Below are 21,300 nucleotides of genomic sequence, written 5' to 3'. Positions count from 1 at the left end.
CCTGGAAAGAGGCCGTTCCTTTGTTCATTCATTAATTTGTCGGTACTTGAGTGCCCAGTGGGGAGATGTTGGGGTGGAGTGAAAGGTGGGGGGAGGTGAAGATGTGGTGCCTCACTTCAAAGATCTTATTAATTTGTTTAGCAAACACCTTTTGAGTCTCTAGAGTGTGTGTGTGTGTGTGTGTGTGTGGTCGGGGGAGGGGGCATAGGGTAGGATGGACCCTGGGGATACAGTAGTACAGTGCGTGCGTGTGAAGTCGCTCAGTCAGTCATGTCTGACTCTCTGCAACCCTGTGGACTGTAGCCCTCCAGGCTCCTCTGTCCGTGGAATTCTCCAGGCAAGAATACTGGAGTGGGTTGCCATTTCCTTCTCCAGACAATAGTACGGTAGTGTCTCTTAATAGATTGTAGGGATGCTAAGGAAGACAAAGATTAATGGAGAAGACATTCATTTGATAAGTAAGGGCACATTTTGATGAATATTACGAAAGGGGAACAGCTGGGAGGGTATGGTAGAGAGTCCTCACCTCTTCCAGTGTCATAAAGAATTAATGGGAGTGGGCAAGGGTACTTGCATGTTGAAGGAGGCAGAATGTTTTAGGCATAGGGACAGAGGTGCAGCAAAGGAATGAAGAGGGTAATTTGAGATGAAGCATTCTCGGGGATTTGGGACTTGATCCCAAGGACAATGGAAAGGCATTGAAGGGGTTGAACCAGGAGAGATTTACGTTTTAAAAGAATGACTGTAACTCCCGAATGTAGGATAGATCAGAGGAGGAGGTCACAGGGAAATGGTTTAGAGTCTAGGAGTTGTGATGGTGGCAGTGAAAAGGATGCAGAGAGGTGAACAGGTTGATACTTAGGAGGCAGAAAGGACCAGAATGGTGAATGGACCAGGGAGCCAAGGGGGAGGGAGGACTCAAGAATGATCTCCAGCTTTCAGAGCTGAGCCATTTCAGGGTGTCCTCTGTTGAGAGGGGCTTCCCTGGTGGCTAAGGTGGTAAAGAGTTTGCATGCAATGCAGGAGACCTGGGTTCGATCCCTGGGTCAGGAAGATCCCCCTGGAGAAGGGAATATCTACCCACTCCATTATCCTTGCCTGGAGAATTCCATGGACTGAGGAGCCTGGCAGGCTACAGTCTTTGAAGTCACAAAGAGTCGGACCAACTGAGCAACTAGCACTTTCACTTCACTTCTGTTAAGAGAGGGAGTGCTGGCAGGAGCAAGTTGGGAGCAGACTCGGTGTCAGGAGATGGCTGAGTTTGAGGTGCGCATGAGGCACTTAAGTAGAGATGGTTCAGCAGACGGTTGTCCATGCACTTCTGGAGCTCAAGAAGGAAGTCTTAACTGGGGGGGTCTCTTTGGTTGGTAGCAGCAGGAATAGATTCTGCTGCCTAGGAAGAATTTCTAGAACAGATCTTACAGATTGGTGGCCTGAATTGTAATTTGGCTGTGTGATTTTTTTTTTTTTCAATTTCTTTGGTGGGAGGCCCCAAATGTTTTGGTTTTTTTTAATTAGGGCCAACAGTGAATATTGAGATTTTTACATTAAAATCTGGACTCTGGCTTCTTTTGAAAAATGAGATTATCTAACAACACTTACTGTCCATTTCTGTATGACTGCTGAATGGCAGCTGCCCCCCTTAGACAAGGCATGGACATGTCCTTCATTCTGCCACAGACCTCCTCATTCCCTGTGGTTTCCTCACAAGTGATTCTAGCCTGCTTCGCTTATTTGCCTTCCATACTTGACACCCCTATGCTCTTGAGTTTGTAACCTCTGCTGCAGAATGAAACATGCAAAGGGCCTAGGAGATGTCCAAGGAGCTGCACCATTTAAAGGAGAGGTAAAGGAGGAAGGGAGGAGAAGGGGCGACAGAGGATGAGATGGTTGGATGGCATCATTGACTCAATGGACACAAGTGTGAGTAAACTCTGGGACATGGTGAAAGACAGGAAAGCCTGGCACGCTGTAGTCCATGGGGTCACAAAGTCGGACAAGACTGAACGACAGCCGAGAAGGATGAGCCCACAAAGATGACTGAAGAGTAGACAGAGAGGTAGGAAAAAAGCCAGGAGGATTACGGTTCAGAGAAGGGAAGGTGGACCAGCCGAGCCCGGTGCTGCTGGCTAGTCTGATGTGATAAAGACCCAGCCTCTGGTCTAGTCATTTGGAGGTTGTTGGTGACCTTGCTGAGAGCCACCACATCCACAGCATACTGGGTAGAAGGGAGCTTGCGAGGCATTGAGGGCTTGAATCAAGGAAGCAGGGAAAGGGTTGGGAACCTGTTTAAGAAGTCTGGCTTTGAAGGACAACTGGTAGCGTTGAGAAGCCACAGGATAAATGCCACATCAACCTGGAATGTTAATTTTGCTTGACTATTTGGGAGGAACTATCACTTTCTTGGGCTTCCCAAGTGGTGCATGGTAAAGAGTCTGCCTGCCAGTGCAGGAGATGCAAGTGATGTGGGCTTAGGCCCTGGCTCAGGAAGATCCCCTGGAGTAGGAAGTGGCAACCTGCTTTAGTATTCTTGCCTGGAAAATTCCATGGTCAGAGGAGACTGGTGGGCTGCAGTCCTTGGGGTCGCAGAAAGTCAGACATGACTGGGCATGCATGCACATCACTTTTGTATTAAAACAGGCAATAGATAGGGTATAGTGAGGCCTCTGGGAGAGGAACAGAGAGAGGGGAGGATAAAGATTAGATGTGGTTTGACTATGGAGTGTTATCGCTTTGCCAGGCATTGTGCTGATCACTTTCCATTCATTGTCTCATGTAGTTCTCACAGTAACCCTATGGACTGTGGGTCTACAGTGTTCCTCATTTTGTGGAAGCTTGCATGGCCAGTTCTAGGGTTTGATTATGGTTGTCACACTGAATATCTATATGCTCAACTGCTTTTCTCCCCCACTGAGATATCCAGGGGTACTAGCGGCATTTGCTGAAAACAGTTCTCCACTGAACTGCTGTGACACTGGTCAAAAGTCAATTGGCCATATATGTGTGGGTCTGTTTTTGGACTCTCTCCTGTTTCTGTTGATCTGTTCATCTTTCTTTTGAACAGTAGCACACTGTCTGGATTATGATAGCTTTATAATCACTCTCAAAATGAGGTAACTTAAGGCTTGTGTCTTTACTGTTCTTAAAAATTGCTTTGGCTACTCTAGCTCATTCACTTATCCATAAATTTTAGAATTGTCATGTCAGTTTCTGTGAAGAGGCCTGCTGGGATTTTTGAGGGGAATTGTGTTGACTCTTGATAAGACTTTTTCAAAAAGGAATTGGTGAGACTTAGATCTCATTTTTATAGACATTAGAGGAAATTCCACTAAAGTATGAGACAAAAAAAAAAAAAAAGATAACCAACCTCAACTGTACAGCACAGGAACTCTGTTCAATATTCTGTAATATCCTAAATGGGAAGAGAATTTGAAAAAGAATATATATATATTTATAAATCAATCACATTGCTGTACATCTGAATCAAGCACAACATTGTAAATCAACTATAGTCCAATATAAAATAAAAATTTTTTAGACTTTTTTAAAAATTGAAAAAAAAAGTGTTATGCCTATAGGCTAAAAGTTGCTAACTCAAGGTACCAGGTGAGGTAAAAAAATGAATGGAGGGATCAGGAAGGAGGTGGTAAATGGTCACTGATCTCAGGCCATAGGGAGGATAACAGGGTACAGTGAGGACTTGGGGAAACCAGAGAACCCAAGCCCTGTCTAAACTTCATGCCACATCTCACAGCTCCATGCCTTGTTGCCATGCAAGAATATGGGTTCAGTGTTTGTCAGATCTTTCAATCAAGAGAAGATGGAAATCCAGATTTTTGTGCCTTCTTGCAATGTTTTAAAATTTAAAACAAGTGGGTCAGTACCATGTGGGTCGAACAGAATTCTGTAGGCTAACCATGGCCTATAGCCTGATGGTCCAAGACCTCTGTCTCAGGCCACTCATTCTTTGGTCCTCATTTTCCTTGTCAGTAAGCATGATGGTATTGGAGACCATCGCTGAGGTTCTTTCTAGCTCGCTCGTTCTCAATTTCAAAAGAGGAGGGCATCAGAATTACTCAGTAGTTTAGGAGATAGCTGAAGATATCAGCACTAATGGTGTTTTGAGCAGTTGTCCCAGACCCTTACACACCACTGTCACATCTGTTCTCTGACTTTAATCCTTCCATCATCTTTGTGAAGTAGGCAGTAAAGTGATTTGTGCAACCACATGGGAATGCCAGGTTACGAAGTCAGGTCTTCCCATTCCAAATCCAGCGCTCTTTTTTACTGTGGTACAACCAGCCCTCTCTGAAAACTCTAGAAATGGGCATTTTGGTAGAGCCAGCAGATACAGGAGATGTGGGGAGGGCCTCCAGTTCAGCTGAAGGCAGATCTCTAGCTAGATCCAGAACTCAGCTTGGTTGAAGTGTCAAAGCTTTTGGGTAAGAGTTTAAACCTTTATGAGAACTCCCTGAAGGCAGAGACTTTGGCACATGTTCATCTTAGTAAGCTGGTGCCTGGCACTGTACCCAACACACAGTTTACCATTTTTATGTAAGTGAGTAAGTGGATGGGTTGATGGAAGAAGGAATCAAAAGCTTTAGATCAAGGGGGCTGAGAATTTTGTCTAGAGAATCTCAAGGACAGAGAGTCAAATGTTTCCGGTTGAGAATGTTAAAATCAAAAGCTGAGACTTTATACTGATAACTTAGCTGATAGATGGGAAAAGCTTACCATGGCCTCCCACTAGTATTTAACTCTCAGATCTGAGTTTTGATTAATAGATTATTACCGTTTCCCTGTGCCATGTTTATGAAAAATCAAGCACTGTGGGTATAAGGAAGCTAAAGCTGCCAAAGGGTTTTATATGATATGCCTTTATAACCTTCAGACAGATACAAGCCCTTATCTTTGGAGATACCTATTGAAATATGGAATGCTAGGCTGTCTGGCTTTCAGTGGAGTGTAATGGGTGAAGATGGAGATAAAGATGAATCAAGGTTGGATGTAAGCTGATCATTGTTGGAACTGGAAGATGAAGAGATGGGGTTTCATTATACTCATCTCTATTTTGTATGTATTTGAAAGTTTTCATAATAAATGTAAAAACAAAAAACCAGAGCACACCATAGGCTCAGCGGAGCTTTTGGTTGCTTTTCCCTGAGCTTGTGAATAGTGTGATCACTGAGGAAGAAATGGATCAAAGGAGAGGAACACGGCAGAAAGAAGAATGTGGGTTTTGAGTTTGCCATAGCTCAGGCCCCTCCACGGTGCGACCTTGGGCAGGTCTCTGACCTTCCCTAAGTCTGGGTTTCCAGGGCTATAAAAGCAGGAGCACTTGGTCTCCCTTGGTGGTTGTTGAGAGGGTGAGGGATAAAGTGGGCATAGCATCTGAGGACAGCATCTGGCTCATCTTCGGGGCTCATAGCTGGCACTTTTTATGATTATTAGGCAAAGACAGAGTAACGAAAGGGCACAACTCTGCCTCAGGGTTCCCAGCTACCCCCTTCTTCCCTACATGAATTACAAGTGCCAAGGGTTATATAACCACAGAGGTAATTTATTGTTTTAGAAACAGAACTCTCAAAGATCAAACTGGACCACTCTGGGATTTACAAGGACCGTAACCAGTTTACTGCCTTTTGAAAAATGAAGCAAGAAAGAACTTACAGAAGAAAAGCATATTAAAACAGTGGGACACCATGTTATACCTGTTGAATTGGTCTCCTTCTTTCCCCTAATTAAGGATAATATCCCGTGTTAGTGAGTTTTTGGCCCAACAGTTTCCTCACATATACATTGGTATACCCTCTGGGAAAACATTTTGGCAGTGTGTATTGAGAGCCATCTAAAAGCCCAAACCCAAGACTTAGCAATCACTCTTTGAAATGTATTCTAAGTCAGTAATGCTGAAGAAGAAATGTTATGTAGCCATTTAAAATGCTTATATAATATCATAGAAAAAAGAGTTGTGATGTAAGCTTGCAGACTTGTGCCTATATTGTGATCACCACTGTGCAGTTGTTTTTTTTTTAAATTTTGGCTGTGCTGGGTCTTTGTTGGGGCATGCAGGCTTTTTCTAGTTATAGCGTGGGCTCAGTTGCCCTGCAGTATGTGGGATCTTAGTTTCCCAACCAGAGATCGAACCCACGTCCCCTGCACTGGAAGGAGGATCCTTAACCACTGGACCACCAGGGAAGTCCCAGTGCAGTTATTACACTTAAAAGTAAATGGAGACTGGAAAAGAGCATGGAGAAGGGAAGATAGTATGTTAGAATCATGGGCAGTGGCTTATTTTTTTTTTTAAGAAATTTCTTTTATTGCTGTTAAAGATTGTGCTTGCATGCGCCGCCTCCCCCCTCCGCCCCCTGCCCCCCACACACATATGCACTCAAAGACTGTGCAAGAAGGTCTTTGAGTCATGCCTGGGACATTTAGAACATGGATAAATTCTTTCCCTAAAATAGACGAATCAAAACCCAGAAAGCCCCGGAAACTGGAAGGTTTTAAGTAGAGAAGAAATTGAAACCAAGACTTTCACTCTTGAACCATGTCGCTGCATAACACTGTACTTCGATGCTTCTTTCAGCTCTTTGCTGTCGTGTCTCAACAGCTTTGAACTCTCTCTGTCCCCAGGTTCAGTTTCAGAAGCTTCAGCAGCTGCGCCTTACACAGTACCACGGAGGATCCTTGCCCAACGTGAGCCAGCTGCGGAGCAGTGCCCCCGAGTTCCAGGTACCCGAGATGCTTGCTTCCTTCACACCTCGTGAAATCTCAGCTCCCTGGCCAGGGATCGAACCCAGGCCCTCAGCAGTGAAAGCAGAGTCCTAACTACTGGGCCACCAGGGAATTCCCAATACTTACTATACTTTCTTTGAACTGAGTGGAGTGTAAAAGAGGCAAAAATTTTCCTTGAAAAGATTAGATATGAAAGGATAAAGTTCAGTAGTGTTCTGGGAAATCCATTGTTATTCGTTTCGCAAATGGTCTAATGTAGCAGTGGAAATACACTGTGAGCTACATACATCAGTTAAACATTCCTTCATTTAAACCGTGTTAAAGAGAAAGAAATCAGTGTAATTAATTTTAATATTGCTTAAATAATTTCAATAATTATTTGACCCAGTCTATCCAGAATAATATTATTTCAACATATAATCAGTATTAAAAAATTAATGAGATATTTCATCATCTTCTTTTTTTAAATGAAGTCTTTGAAATCTCATGTGTATTTTGCACTTAAAGCATATCTTAATTTGTACCAGTTATGTTTCACCACCTTTATGTGACTGGCTTCCACTGTATCAGACAGGACAAATCTATGGCACAGATAAGTGGTCAATATTTTGTTTAGAGGAGTAGCGTCACAGAGTGCTTTAATCACTCATGTTATTGAAAGCCTTATTCAAAACAATGTGGAATCAGTGATTTAGACAATGGTATATGATATTGTTGTTGAAATCTGAATTAGATTTAGGTATCGAGAAGGTAATGGCAACCCACGCCAGTACTCTTGCCTGGAGAATCCCATGGATGGAGGAGCCTGGTAGGCTACAGTCCATGGGGTCGCTAAGAGTTGGACATGACTGAGCGACTTCACTTTAACTTTTCACTTTCATGCATTGGAGAAGGAAATGGCAACCCACTCCAGTGTTCTTGCCTGGAGAATCCCAGGGACGGGGGAGCCTGGTGAGCTGCCGTCTATGGGGTCGCACAGAGTTGGACATGACTGAAGCGACTTAGCAGCAGCAGTCTCTGAAAAATTAGGAGCCTGACATTTTCGTTAACACAATTTAAGATTAAGTGTTAAATCTGAGATATAAACTTTAAAATGAAGTATAACTGTATTCATTTAGATGCCTCTCTATTTTAAAAGTACTGTCTTCTTTCTCTGTGGTGAAATCTGGTTCACTTGTTTGATGATGTCCCGTAAAGCAGAAGTAATATTATTTAAACGGAGGCTTCCGTTTGAGAGTGCTGATAGAAACTCTTAAGTATAAGGTGGAAAAAGTACTCTGTGAACCGGTTTGTGCCTTAGTACACTGGAATCTTGTCTTGAGTATAATGACTTTGGAATCTCACCATAATAAGGCCTGCGTTAGAAAGCCACTTCTAGCAGTCAAGCTATCTTACATCTTGGCCTATTGGGTCATTCAGTATCCAAATAAATTAGATCTCTACTTTATGCTGGAGTTCGTGCTTCAGAAAATAGGCCATCGCTAAGGGGTACTGGGTTTGAGATTCCAATTTTGTGGTACTCCTGTCAGCCTTGGAGGAATACAGAACGAACTGTAGTGTCCCTCCCCTGGTATATTGGATGAGATAAAGTGACAGGCCCTGGGCTCCCCAGGATTCTTTCTCTGAGTAATTTCTAAACTTTGAAGCAATTGCAAACTTATAGAAAAGTTGGGAGTACAGTAAAAATAGCTCTGTTTTCCCCCTTGAGAATAAGTTGCTGATCTCATGCCCTGTCAGCCCCAAATACTCGACCATGTATATTTCCCACCAGCAAGGCTATTGTTCTACATGAGCTGAATAGAGCCGTGAAATCAGGAAATTAACAGTGATGTGTTACTACCATTTGACAAGCTTGGGCACCTTCAGGGTGGTATGGCTGTGGACACATTATTGATATTTGATCCTGAGACCCCATTCAGGTTTCCCCTAGATGTCCCTTTACTGTCCTTGACAGCAAAAGGATAGAGTTCAGAGCACATACATTGTCTTTAGCCCCTTCTGGACAATTTTTCCGTCTTTTATTTATGACATTAAAAAAATCATTTTTGAATTGTGTGACCTTGCCACTTCTGAAGGTCGCAAGCCAGTTCTTTTGCAGAATATCCCTCGATTGGGGTTTGTCTGATGTTTCTTCAAGATTAGATTTAGATTATGCGTCTTTGGCAGGAATAGCCAAAATTGATTTTAATTTTGTATCCAGTGAAGTGGGGGATTTTTCATTTGCATGATGTTCACTTTTATCACTTAATTCAGGTGGTGTTTGTCAGTCTTCTCCACTCTAAAGTTACTCTTCTTTGTAATTAATATGTATTTTGTGAGGAGGTAATTTATCTGGATTCTCATCACACTTTCAATTTATACATTTATTTATTTCTACATATTTATATGGTTTAGTGATTTCTTATATTATCCGATGGGTTGTAATCTCTAACTATTACTGGTATTTTGGTCCTCACATTTTCCCTGATTAGGCTGATAGGAGCCCCTTCCCAAGAGACTTGTCAAACTGAGAAAAAAAGGGAATCCCAGAAGCATAAATTATTTTTAAGCCAACAGTTTTAGGGTTTAATTTGTATACAGTACAAGTAGCAAGGGGGGACTAGCCTCTAGTTGCAGTGCGTGGGCTTCTCGTTGCGGTGCTTTCTCTCGTGGCGTATGGTGTCTAGAGCTCATGGGCTTATGCTATGTGTGGGCTCAGTAGTTTCGGCTCTCCGGCTCTCTGGCTCTAGAGCACGGGCTCAGTGGTTGTGGCATATGGGCTTAGTTGCTCTGAGGCACATGGGATCTTCTCAGATCAGGAACTGAACCCGTGTCTCCCGCGTTGGCAGGCAGATTCTTTACCACTGAGTCACCAGGGAAGCCCTGACCTCTCTATGATTCACAGTTTTACATTGTATAATTACCACCACAATCCAAGTTAAGAACAGTTTCATCATCCTGCAAAAGTTCCCTTAACATCCCTTTGTAATCTGTTTCCATCCCCACCTCCTGCCTCTGGAACCACTTATCTGCAGTTTTGCCTCTTCCAGAGTGTCCTCCACATGGAATCAGAAGCAGAATTTGTTGACATAGAAATTGCATTTGAGACTCACTCACCCCTATTGTAGCATGTATGTGTTTCTTAGAGCTGCCATAGCAAAATACCACCAACTAGGTGGCTTACATTTTAAACAACAGAAATTGATTCTGTCACAGTTCTGAGGCTGAAAGTCTGAAGTCAAGTCCATAAGGCTATACTCTCTGGGGACTCCAGGGAAGACTCTATCTCCTCGTCTCCTCCGAGCGTCTCTTGGCTGCCGCCAGTCCTTGGTGTCCCTTGGCTTGGGTGCTGTCACTGCACTCTTGGCCTCTATTCCATATGGCCTTTCCTGTTTGCCTGTGTTCGAATACTCCCTTCCTTCTCTTATAAAGACACCACCCTAATCCAGTATAACCTCAATGGCAACCCACTCCAGTACTCTCGCCTGGAAAATCCCATGGACGGAGGAGCCTGGTGGGCTGCAGTCCATGGGGTCGTGAAGAGTCGGACACGACTGAGCGACTTCACTTTAACTTTTCACTTTCATGCATTGGAGAAGGAAATGGCAACCCACTCCAGTGTTCTTGCCTGGAGAATCCCAGGGACGGGGGAGCCTGGTGAGCTGCTGTCTCTGGGGTTGCGTAGAGTCGGACACGACTGAAGCAACTTAGCAGCAGCAGCAATGTGTTTGCATCTGCAAAGATTCTCTTCCCAAATAAATCACATTCACAGGTATTTGGGGTTATGACTTGAACAGATCTTCTTGGAGGAACATGATTCAGCCCACTACACTGCAGTTATCAGTTGTTGTTTAGTCGCGGAGTTGTGTCCGTGTGTCTTTTGTGACCCCACGGACTGTAGCCCACCAGGCTCCTCTGTCCATGGGATTTCTCAGGCAAGAATACTGGAGTGGATTGCCATTTCCTTTTCCAGGGGATGGTCCCAACTCAGGGATGGAACCCGAGTACCCTGCGTTGGCAGGTGGATTCTTTACCACTGAGCCACCAGGGGAGCCCAGTTATCAATACTTGGTTCTGTCTGTGGCTGAGTAGTATTCCACTGGAGGGAGAGACTATAATTTGTTTATCCATTCATCACTTGGTGAGCACTTGGATGGTTTCCACCTTGGGGAAGTTGTGAGTGAAAATACTCACATCCAGCTTTTGTGTGAACACCTCGTGGCAGAACTTTTGGATCAAACGTAAGTGTGTGTTTACCTTTGTGAAAGACTGCCAAACTACTGTACACAGTGGCTGTACCATTTCACATTCCTGCCAGCAAGGTTCCAGAGACTCTGCACTTTCTCCAGCCCTTGGTATTTCAGTTTATTTATCTTTTTAATTATGATTTAAAAAGCACAACACAAAGCTTATCATCGTCACCATTTTTAAGTGTGCAGTTGAGTAGTGTTGAACATATACACGTTGTGGTGCAGCCAATCTCCTGAACATTTTCATCTTATAAAACTGGAACTCCATACCCGTTAAACAGCAACTCTATTCCTTCATTCTCCAGCCTCTGGCAACCACTGTTCTACTTCTGTCTCTATGACTCTGACCACTCTAGGTACATTATATAAGTGAAGTCATATAATACTTGTCTTTTTGTGACTGGCTCATTTAGCATAATGCCCTTGAGGCTCATTCATATTGCAGCATGTGACAGGATTTCCTTCCTGTTCAAGGTTGAATAACACTTCATTGTATATATATGCCACATTTTGTTTACCCATTCATCTACTGATGGACACTTGGGTTGCTTCTACATCTTGGCTGTTATGAATAATGCTACTATGAACATGGGTATGCAAACACCTCTGTGAGATCCTGCTTTGAATTCTTTCTGATGCATACCCAGAAGTGGGATTGCTGAATCACATGCTAATCCCATTTTTAATGGTTTGAGGGACCCCCATACTGTTTTCTACAGTGGCTACAGCATTTTGCATTCCTGCCAACAGTGTACAAAGGTTCCAGTTTCTCCACATTGTTGTTACTATTTGCTGGTTTTATTTGAATTTTTTTTTTTTTTTTTGATAACAGCAGCAGCAGCAGCATCCTAGTGGGTGTGAGGTGGTAGTGTATCAGTTTTAAAAAGTTGATCATTCTAGTACATGTGTAGTGGTATTTCACTGAAGTTTTAATTTGCATTTTTCTAATGACTTAAGAGGGCATGGCAACCTACTCCAATATTCTTGCCTGGGAAATCCCATAGACAGAGAAGCCTGGCAGGCTATAGTCCATGGGATTGCAAAGAGTCAGACACGACTGAAGTGACTTAGCATGCACAGTACGCGATGACTTACGATATTGAGCATCTTTTTGTATGCTTATTGCCATTCTTATCTCTTCTTTGAAGAAGTGTCTGTTTAAATTTTTTGCCCAGTTTTAAAAAGGAGTTTTCTTCTTCTTATTATTAAATAGTTAGAGTTCTTTATTTATTTTGGATACCTTTTCTTCAATAGATATGTATTTGACAGTTTGTCCTGATCTGTGGGTTATCTTAATTTTATTTTATTTGGTTATTTTATGTGGGTTATTTTAATTTTCTTAAAGTTTTGAAGAGCATAAGTTTTACATTTTGATGAGGTCCAGTTTATCAAAATTTGTTCTTTTATGATTTATCTTTTATATTTTATCTAAGACTTCTTTGTTTAATTCAGAGTCAGAAAGACTTTTTTTTCCAATGTGTTCTTCAGAAGTTTTATAGTTTTAGGTTTTATACTTCAGTAATTTCAAGTTAATTTTTTTAATGTGATGCAAAGAGTGGGTTGGAGGGCTCTTTTTGCATATGGATGTCGAGTTGTTGAGCATCATTTGTTGAGAAGACTTTCCTTTCCCTACTGAATCTGCCTTGGCACCTTTTAATATTTTTATTTACTTATTTATTTGACTGCACTGGATCTTAGTTGCAGCATCGAGATCTTCCTTCTTCCTTGCTACATGCAGGATCTTTAGTTGGGTCATGTGAACTCTTAGTTTTGGCATGTGGGATCTAGTTCCCTGACCAGGGATCAGACTTGGGGCCCTGCATTGGGAGTGCAGAGTCTGAGCCACTGGAAGTCCCACTTTGGCTCCTTTGTTGAAAATCAATTGACCATATATGTGTGGGTCTGTTTTTGGACTCTGTCTTCTGTTCCACTTCTGTTCCATCATTTCGCTAATATCACACTGTTTTGATTGCTGTACCTTTACAGGAAGACTTGAAAATAGGTAACAGGAGTCCTTTAGCTTTGGTCTTTTTCAAAATTTTTTTGCTTATTGTAGTTCCTTTGCTTATCCATAGAATTTTAGACTCAGCTTATTGACTTCTACAGAAAGGCCTGCTTGGATTTTAATTGGGATTTCATTGAATCTATAATGATGGTGAATCTAAAACTGATGTTTTAATACTGAGTCTTCTAATCCATGAACATGGTACAGAAGCAGAGGTTCTTGAGTCAAGTATTATTTAAACACATTCCACTTCCTTTTTGTTTATAGATCCTTTTGGAGTTTACAGAATGTTTTCACTTCTACTGTTCTACTTGATCTTGCATACATTAGTTGGTAAGCATGCTGCTGCTGCTGCTAAGTCACTTCAGTTGTGTCCGACTCTGTGTGACCCCATAGACAGCAGCCCACCAGGCTCCCCTGTCCCTGGGATTCTCCAGGCAAGAACACTGGAGTGGGTTGCCATTTCCTTCTCCAATGCATGAAAATGAAAAGTGAAGTCACTCAGTTGTGTCCGACTCTTAGCGACACCATGGACTGTAGCCTACCAGGCTCCTCTGCCCATGGGATTTTCCAGGCAAGAGTACTGGAGTGGGTTGCCATTGCCTTCTCCAGTTGGTAAGCATAGTACTGTGTTAATATTGGTTAAAGACTAATTTTCTATTCTAATGGAGGATCTGAAAGTATACTCTTCATCTAATCCATTGGGCTCTTGTTTGGAGAACACAGAGTTACCTGATGAGTAAACCAAAGTAAGCTTTTCAGGCTATGTTCTGATAGCCCTTAGCAAGAGGCAGGTCATCAGTCAGGAATGGGTAGGGTCACAGCCCTCCCGTTTCTGGGCAGGGCCTGGCTTGTGTACATGGAAGGCAGAGAGAGGAACTGAGTGTTGTCCTCTCTCTGAGGGTCAGGGGAGGGCCAGCTGGTCTCTGGCGTGTTTCAGTCCGCATGACAGCCAGGGCCTCTGTTGACTGTGCAGCCTGATTGTCAGGCAGCTACAGAGAGACACAGAGGACATCTATTTGTATAGCACTCTCTGGGTGCAACTGTCCTTTCCTAACCTTCACATAACTCATCTAGTTCTTTCAAACTGTGTCACTAAAAACTAATCACATGTTTGACATTTCTGACTTCTTTAAAAAAAGTTGGGTCATCTTATTTGTAACTGAGAGTTTATAAGATCTAACTAATTTAGGAAACAGTCTGATGGGAGAAAACCCTGTTGCAGGCAGCAAGATGTGGGCCAGATGTGGAACCTGATTTTTCTGAGACCCACTCCCAATACACAGGGGTGTAGTGAGGCCCAGAGTTCCTGTAGCAAGTATATAGGAGAAACCGAAATTACAAATCCTGGTTCCATGTTAATGGCTTTCCATTGCTGCATTTCCTTTAAAATTTTTATAAGATTCTTTCAAAAATGATTGACAGAAGATTTATTGGTTGAATTGAAACAAATGGAAGACTTAAGTAGCAACATGAACCTTAAAATGCTACTAATAATAGCCAGCATTTGTTGAGTGTGGGCTGTGTGCCAGACACTGCATTAAGCCCACTACAAAGATTATTTCTTTTCACAAAAACCAATTGGAGTTGGTATATGTTTTTGGTAGTTGTCAAAGCATTCTTTGAGTCCTATGTGATAAAATAACATAGCAACAAATTATAGTTCTGAGACAGAAAGTTTATATTTATCACTTTTGACTTCCTTTTTTCCCCCCTGTGCTCTTCCCATTCTCCCCACCCTGCCAAGACCTGTGCTGTCCAATATGGTAGTCACTGCTGTGCTGTGCTTAGTCGCTCAGTCATGTCCAACTCTTTGCTACCCCATGGACTATAACCCACCAGGCTCCTCTGTCAATGGGGATTCTCCAGGCAAGAATACTGAAGTGGGTTACCATGTCCTTCTCCAGGGGATCTTCCCAACCCAGGGATCAAGCCCACGTCTCCTGCATTGCAGGCGGATTCTTTACCATCTGAGCCACCAGGGAAGCCTAAGAATACTGGAATGGGTAGTCTATCCCTTCTCCAGGGGGTCTTCCTGACCCAGGAATTGAACAGGGGACTCCTACATTGCAGGCAGATTCTTTACCAGCTGAGCTACCAGGGAGGCCCATGGTAGTCACTAGCCATATTTAAATCTTTAATTAAGGTGAAATAAAATAAAGCACAGCGGAAGATTCACTTTCTCAGTCACACAAGCCATCCTTCCAGTCTCAGTAGGCGCACGTGGGGGTGGCCGCTCCTGCGGTCGGCACTCCTAGGTTAAGGCTGCGCGTGCCCTGAGCACCCAGTGCTTTCAGATGGTCTGTGCTCCCTCCTTTCCTTCAGCAGCCAGTCAGGTCACTGTGTCTTGGCTAAAGTGCTTGTTTGGATTATAAGAAAAGTGTTCTGGGGCAGTTCTCAGTGGTTAGGACCTCACGCTTTCACTCCCGAGGGCATAATTCCATTCCTGGTTGGGGAACTAAGATCCTGCAAGCCAGTAGTGTGGCCAAATAAATAAATAAATATATAGATATATTCTGATTAAATTTATATAAAAATTTTTGAATGGACCTAGATATTATTATACTAAGTAGCAATAAGTCAGACAAAGAAAAATACCATATGATATCACTTATATGTGGAATCTAAAATATGATACAAATGAACTTATTTACAAAACAGAAATAGACTCCCAGACTTAGAAAACAAACTTATGGTTACCAGTGGGGAGAAGGAGTTGGGGAGAGATAAATTAGGAGTGTGGGATTAACAGATACAAACTACTGTATATAAAATAGATGAACAACAAAGTCCTACTGTGTAGCACAGGGAACTTTTATTCAGTATCCCCTAGTAAACCATAAAGGAGAAGGATATGAGAAAAATGCGCATATGTATAACTGAATCATTTTACTGCCCACCAGAAACTTAACACAACATTGTAAATCAACTGTATTTCAATTTAAAAAATAAAAAATGTTAACTTCCACTTCACTACTCTGAGGCACATGCATTTTGGAAGAGGGTACCTGAAAAAATCACGCATCTCCAGTTGGCAGAATTCCACACAATAAATGGTGGTGGTTAATCTGAAAGGCTGTGCAGAAGGGCTTATCCTTAAATTATGGAGTGCACACACACACACACACACACACACACACACACACACACGCTGGTGGGCGTCTGAACGAACAAACTGACGTGTGAGGCCTTTGTGTTCTCCTGCTCCTTCCCTCCTCTAAGAGAGGATTAACTACTCTTCTTTTTCTCTTCTCACTAATTGATAGATAATCAATAAATACATTCATAAATTTCTTGCAACCACTGTGGTGGCAGAAACGTATTTCTGTATGAAGCTTAGGAAGCGTGGAAATGGGTGAGCTGGCCTCTCTGCAGAAGACTGTAGCCCAGTTGGTGATGGGTGAACCCGCTCAGCTTTGGCCCTGAGGTCTGGGCAGCCTGCACGCGGCCACTGCCCCTCACTGAAGGACGGCTGCTATGCCTTCGTTCCATGATCGTGGACTCTCAGAGACGATCCCAAAATAGTTAGGGCTTGAGTCATGGATGAGAGTCTCCACAGAGACCTCAGAACAGCCTCTCTTGTGCCTTCAGATGGTCTTCAGAAATTCTATCTATCTCTACCTTCAGCTCCCTCTGAGAGCTGATGGTATCTGCTGACCCTCTCCCACCTCATTCTCCCTTCTCCTGAAGTCATGGCAGCAGCTTGCAAGGTGAACTTGCCCTGAGCCTCTGCCTCCCTTAGGTCCTGGGCAGGAGTAGGCTGTGGTGTGCCGAAGAGTGTGGCTTGGGTGTCCAAGCTCTGGCTCCACTGCTCTTTTGATCTGTGATCCGTGGCTTTCCCTCAGCCTCTCTAAGCTTTTTTTTTTTTGGTATGTAAAGTATAATCATAATTATCCATAAGGTAATCTGAGATCGTGGGAGGCATGGAAGCATGGACTGAGGGATTTGGGAGCTGGACTGAGTTAAGGGAACTAGGGTGTAAAGATAACTGATTCCTTCCCAAGCCGCTAACTAAATTCTGTTTATGTATGCTCGTTCGTCATAGTTTGTGGCTTCTGTGGCAGTCATCTCTCAGAACTTAAAAGTGAGAGGGAATTTTGTTCCCAAGGTCATAAACCTTAGCTAGTGCTGCACTTGGGCACAGCATGCTCTCTTCCAGCCCTGAAACAATACCCTTTTATACAAATACTATTAGTTAATAATAGAGAGGGCAGTGACCTTGGTCTTCTGCGTGAGATTTAGAAGACCACATTTATAGATTATTTTATCATGCGTTATTTCCAAGAAAGATTTTCACCGATTGCTAGTATCTGTCTTATGTCTTAGTTTCTTTTCCAGCAAACGATAGTTTTCTGAATTTGTCACTAGACTTTGTTTAGGAGTCTGTACCCCCCAAACTACATGCACTTTGCAACTGTAATTTTTTCCCCGCTGTCTATCTCTGTGCTTGATTAGCTGCCTGTTTTGCCTTTGCTTTTGACTTCAATGAGAAGTTCTTCTCTTCTGCCCAAGGAAATAGTGAGAAGCCCAGAAAGCTAGGGGCTTACTTAATAGCTCTGGAATGTGCCTCTGTCCCAAAATAGGAACTGTGACCAAGAATATGGTTGTCATATTTTTAATACAGAGTCGTGTAGTGCTTTCCCCCCTTTTTGTCTAACCATACATGTTGAGTAGAAAACTTACAGAATGAGGGAGAAAAGTAGGCAACTCATGAGTCTCTAGGCACTCAGAGTAGAGGTCTGTGATATTATGCTAGGGGCAGGGAAACACTGGCCCCACACCCTGAATCGGGAGCATCTGCCTCCGTGAGAACTTGAACGAGAAACCTGGAGTACAGCCACATTCATTCTGCCCTTCACGTGCTCCCAGCTGTTCCTGTAGTGGAGGGTAAGGAAGAGCGTGGATACCCCAGACAGTGCTTCCGAGACTGAGCTGTGTTCCATTAATTTAAAATTTTTTATGCCAGATAATACTGGAAGAGATGGGAACTTCTCCTGAGAAGTCCACCTGTTAGATAAAATCAGGGGTCTGCTTCAAAAGAAATTCTGAGGACCAGAGTGCCTGACATTTTGTTGTTACTGTTTTTCAGATGCTAAGTTGTGTCTGACTCTTTGCGACCCCATGAACTGCAGCACACCAGGCTTCCCTGTCCCTCACTATCTCCTAGAGTTTGCTCAGATCCATGTCCATCGAGTCGATGATGCCACCCAACCGTCTCATCCTCTGTCGTCCCCTTCTCCTCCTGCCTTCAGTCTTTCCCAGCATCAGGGTCTTTTCCAGTGAGTCAGCCCTTCACATCAGGTGGCCAAAGTATTAGAGCTTCAGCTTTAGCATCAGTCTTTGCAATGAATATTCAGGGTTGATTTCCTTTAGGATTGACTGCTTTGATCTCCTTGCAAAGGACTCTCAAGAGTCTTCTCCAGCACCACAGTTCGGAAGCATTTTGCTTTAGAATAAAAGCTTTAGTGCCACACATAGGCTGCCTAGCATGATGGCCAAAAGGTCATGAGTTCAAATCCTGCCTCTGCCGCTTTCCAGCCAGGTGACATGGGACAGATTACTAACATCTCAGCCTCAGCTTCATCATCTGTAAAGTGAGGGTGGTGGCAGGGCCCATGTCAGAGTTTTGTCGTGAGGAATGGATGAGTTAATACATAGGACACTGTCAGAGCAGTGCCTGGCACGAGGTGAGCCTTTGGAGGTCTTTCCTCTTGTTGTTGGCTTTGTTCCTACCCTCTACTCCCACCCTGCTGTTCCTACCACTGTAATTACTTCTACCACCTCGTCTGTGGCCACCTCTGTGGGCACTACTGCCTCTAGGGCTTTGGCATCTGCCTGGCTTGAGTTCTAGCTCTGCCACTGTTTAAGTCCAAAAGCCTCCATGTCTGCATTTGCAACATAGGGGTGTTATGAGTGTCCTTCCCAGGGGCCTGGTAAAGATGACCTCAGGGTGTCATGCAGGTAGGGCTTGTTGCTGTCTTATTTTACTGCGACAGCTTGAAGCCAAGGTGTCACCCACAGAGTGCTGGGCTCTGTGGTGAGTTCCAAGTACTTTGTTCTTGTTAATAAGCTGCCAGTGCTTGAGAATTGACACGACTGAAGTGAGTTAGCAGCAGCAGCAGCAGCTCGAAAATTATTTTTAAAAAGTAATTGGAACTAAGTCAGGTTATCCTCATGTAGCATTGCTGTTTGCTTGCATATTGAGAAATGGGCAGGTGCTTGGAGGGTGGGGACACCTGGGGTACACCTGCTGGACTATGGGTCCTGCATTTGAAAGTTGAGAGCTTTGTGTGAAGCAAAAAGCAGGTGCGAGAGCCATGGGTCTGGGGTGCTGGCCCTTCTGTCACAGAGAGTCCTGTCCACAGTCTTGCACATTCATGCTCCTCCACAGGGCAAATCCCTGTTCCTGCTGCTTGTCAGACCAAAGTGCCGTCCTCCCCAAATCCAGCCATTTTTATCCTGTCCATACATGTGTGGGTGTGCAAAGTCGCTCTGTCGTGTCTGACTCTGTGACCCCCATGGACTGTAGCCCACTGGTCTCCTTCTCACCGTGGTGTTATTCCAGCAAGAATACTAGAATGGGTCACCATTGTTATTCTGTCCAAACATACGTGTGTGCTCAGCCGCTGAGTAGTATCTGACTCTTTGTGACCCTATGGACTGTAGCCCGCCTGGCTCCTCTGTCCGTGGGATTATCCCAGCAAGAATACTGGAGTGGGTAGCCAGTTTCTTCTCCAGCCAAACATGTAGATACTGAGGAAATACTTGTTTGGACTCTGAAAATCACTTTCCATATACATTAAACAGCTACTATGACTTGGTGTGACTTTACCCATTAATAAATATTGACTGAGTGCCTGTTAAGAGTCAAAGATAACTGTCCACTTAGGAAGCTTATAATCAAGTTTGAGAGACAGGTTGTGTACACAAGAACTTGAGCAGAAAAGCATTGACTCTAGTTTCTTTTTCTTTTTTAGCTTCCATTTTAAACTTTTATATTAAAAAAAAGTAACACATTGCGTTTTTTTTATAGCTTGTTCCCTAATTCTTTGTGGTTCCTTGAAAAGTGATATATACTAATTGTATAAAATATAGAAAATATGTAAAAAATGAAAAAGGAACAGAAAAAGTTATCTGTATCTCATCAACTAGAAGTCTCCTTTTGAATGTTTTATTTTAGTTATTTTTCATGCATCTTTTATAGGTGGTATCATTCTCTGTATTTATAACCTTTTAAGAAAATTTCAACCATTATGTAATCATTATTTCCCTAAGTTATTAAGATACTTTATAATTTTAATAGCTAAATAATATTTCATCACAAATGACATAATTTATAAGCACTTTCCGTATATTTTGGATATTTTGATTGATTCTGAGTTTTCTTTATTACACATCATACAGTAATAAACATCTTTGTGTATGAGTCATCTGTGTTTCTGAAACATAGATTCCCATAGGAAGAATATTCAAGGAGTAGAAATATTTGTAAGGTTATTAATACATGTGGCTTTGTTGCTGTTTTGTAAATATCAAAGATATTTAACCTAACAAAAATTTTGACTCTGATTTGAATATTTATTGCCTTAGCCAAAATATTCATTACCTTAGGTCCTTAGCCTTTGCAGATCTTACGTTCCAAGTATTGACTGTTCAAGAATGACTTCAAAGGGGGGAAATAAAACTATATAGATACATATATACGTGTATATATATGTGTGTGTGTGTGTATATATATATATATATCTGAATCACTGCTATACACCAGAAACTAATACAACATCGTAAATCCGCTGTATTTCAATTTAAAAAAACTAAAAAAAAAAAAGGAATGACTCCAGAGTTCATGACATAAGAAGTCTGCATATCTACTGAAGCACAAAACTTAATCACATGGACCTTGAGGGGCCATGAGTTGAGCCCCTTGCCTAGTGAGTGACCAAGGCTGCTTAGCACATGTTTCACTGGGGCTTCATGGTTCTTTCTGCAACACCTCTGGTATGTTGCTTTAAAAATTAATTTTTTTTAAGTGTAGAGAACTTCTGTGAAAACTGAAAAAGCCATTAATTTATAGTATACAAGTATGCAAAGAAAATCTATGATCATCAGAGAAATGTGACTCAAGAAAAAAACAAGTTTGTACAATTATTTCCATATTAGAAAAATGAAGATTTTCTTTCCAATTGTTTACCAGTGTTTATTAATCTGTCAGTCATAGAAAACAAATACGATTTCTTGTTTAGTGCCTACTGAAGAAATTTTTCTCTTTATAATAAGTCGTGAAATGGTTATATGTATCTTTATGACAAAATAAGAAAATACATTCAT

General features: G+C 42.5%; 1 protein-coding gene across 3 annotated transcripts in view; it reads left to right on the top strand.

Moving 5' to 3' along the window:
* The window catches only part of CRTC3 (CREB regulated transcription coactivator 3), a 96,077-nt gene that overhangs the window by 2,942 nt on the left and 71,835 nt on the right, over nucleotides 1-21,300 (top strand). For all 3 annotated transcript variants that reach the window (XM_070775162.1, XM_070775161.1, XM_070775163.1), the window contains exon 2: nucleotides 6,637-6,735. In XM_070775162.1, the coding sequence (XP_070631263.1) occupies nucleotides 6,637-6,735 (99 nt within the window). The remainder of the gene's footprint in view (nucleotides 1-6,636; nucleotides 6,736-21,300) is intronic.

The sequence above is a fragment of the Bos indicus genome, chromosome 21, assembly GCF_029378745.1.
Source record: "Bos indicus isolate NIAB-ARS_2022 breed Sahiwal x Tharparkar chromosome 21, NIAB-ARS_B.indTharparkar_mat_pri_1.0, whole genome shotgun sequence".
Classification (NCBI taxonomy): Eukaryota; Metazoa; Chordata; class Mammalia; order Artiodactyla; family Bovidae; genus Bos; species Bos indicus.
Note: the sequence above shows the minus strand (reverse complement) of the source record. Positions and strands in the feature narration are given on the sequence as shown.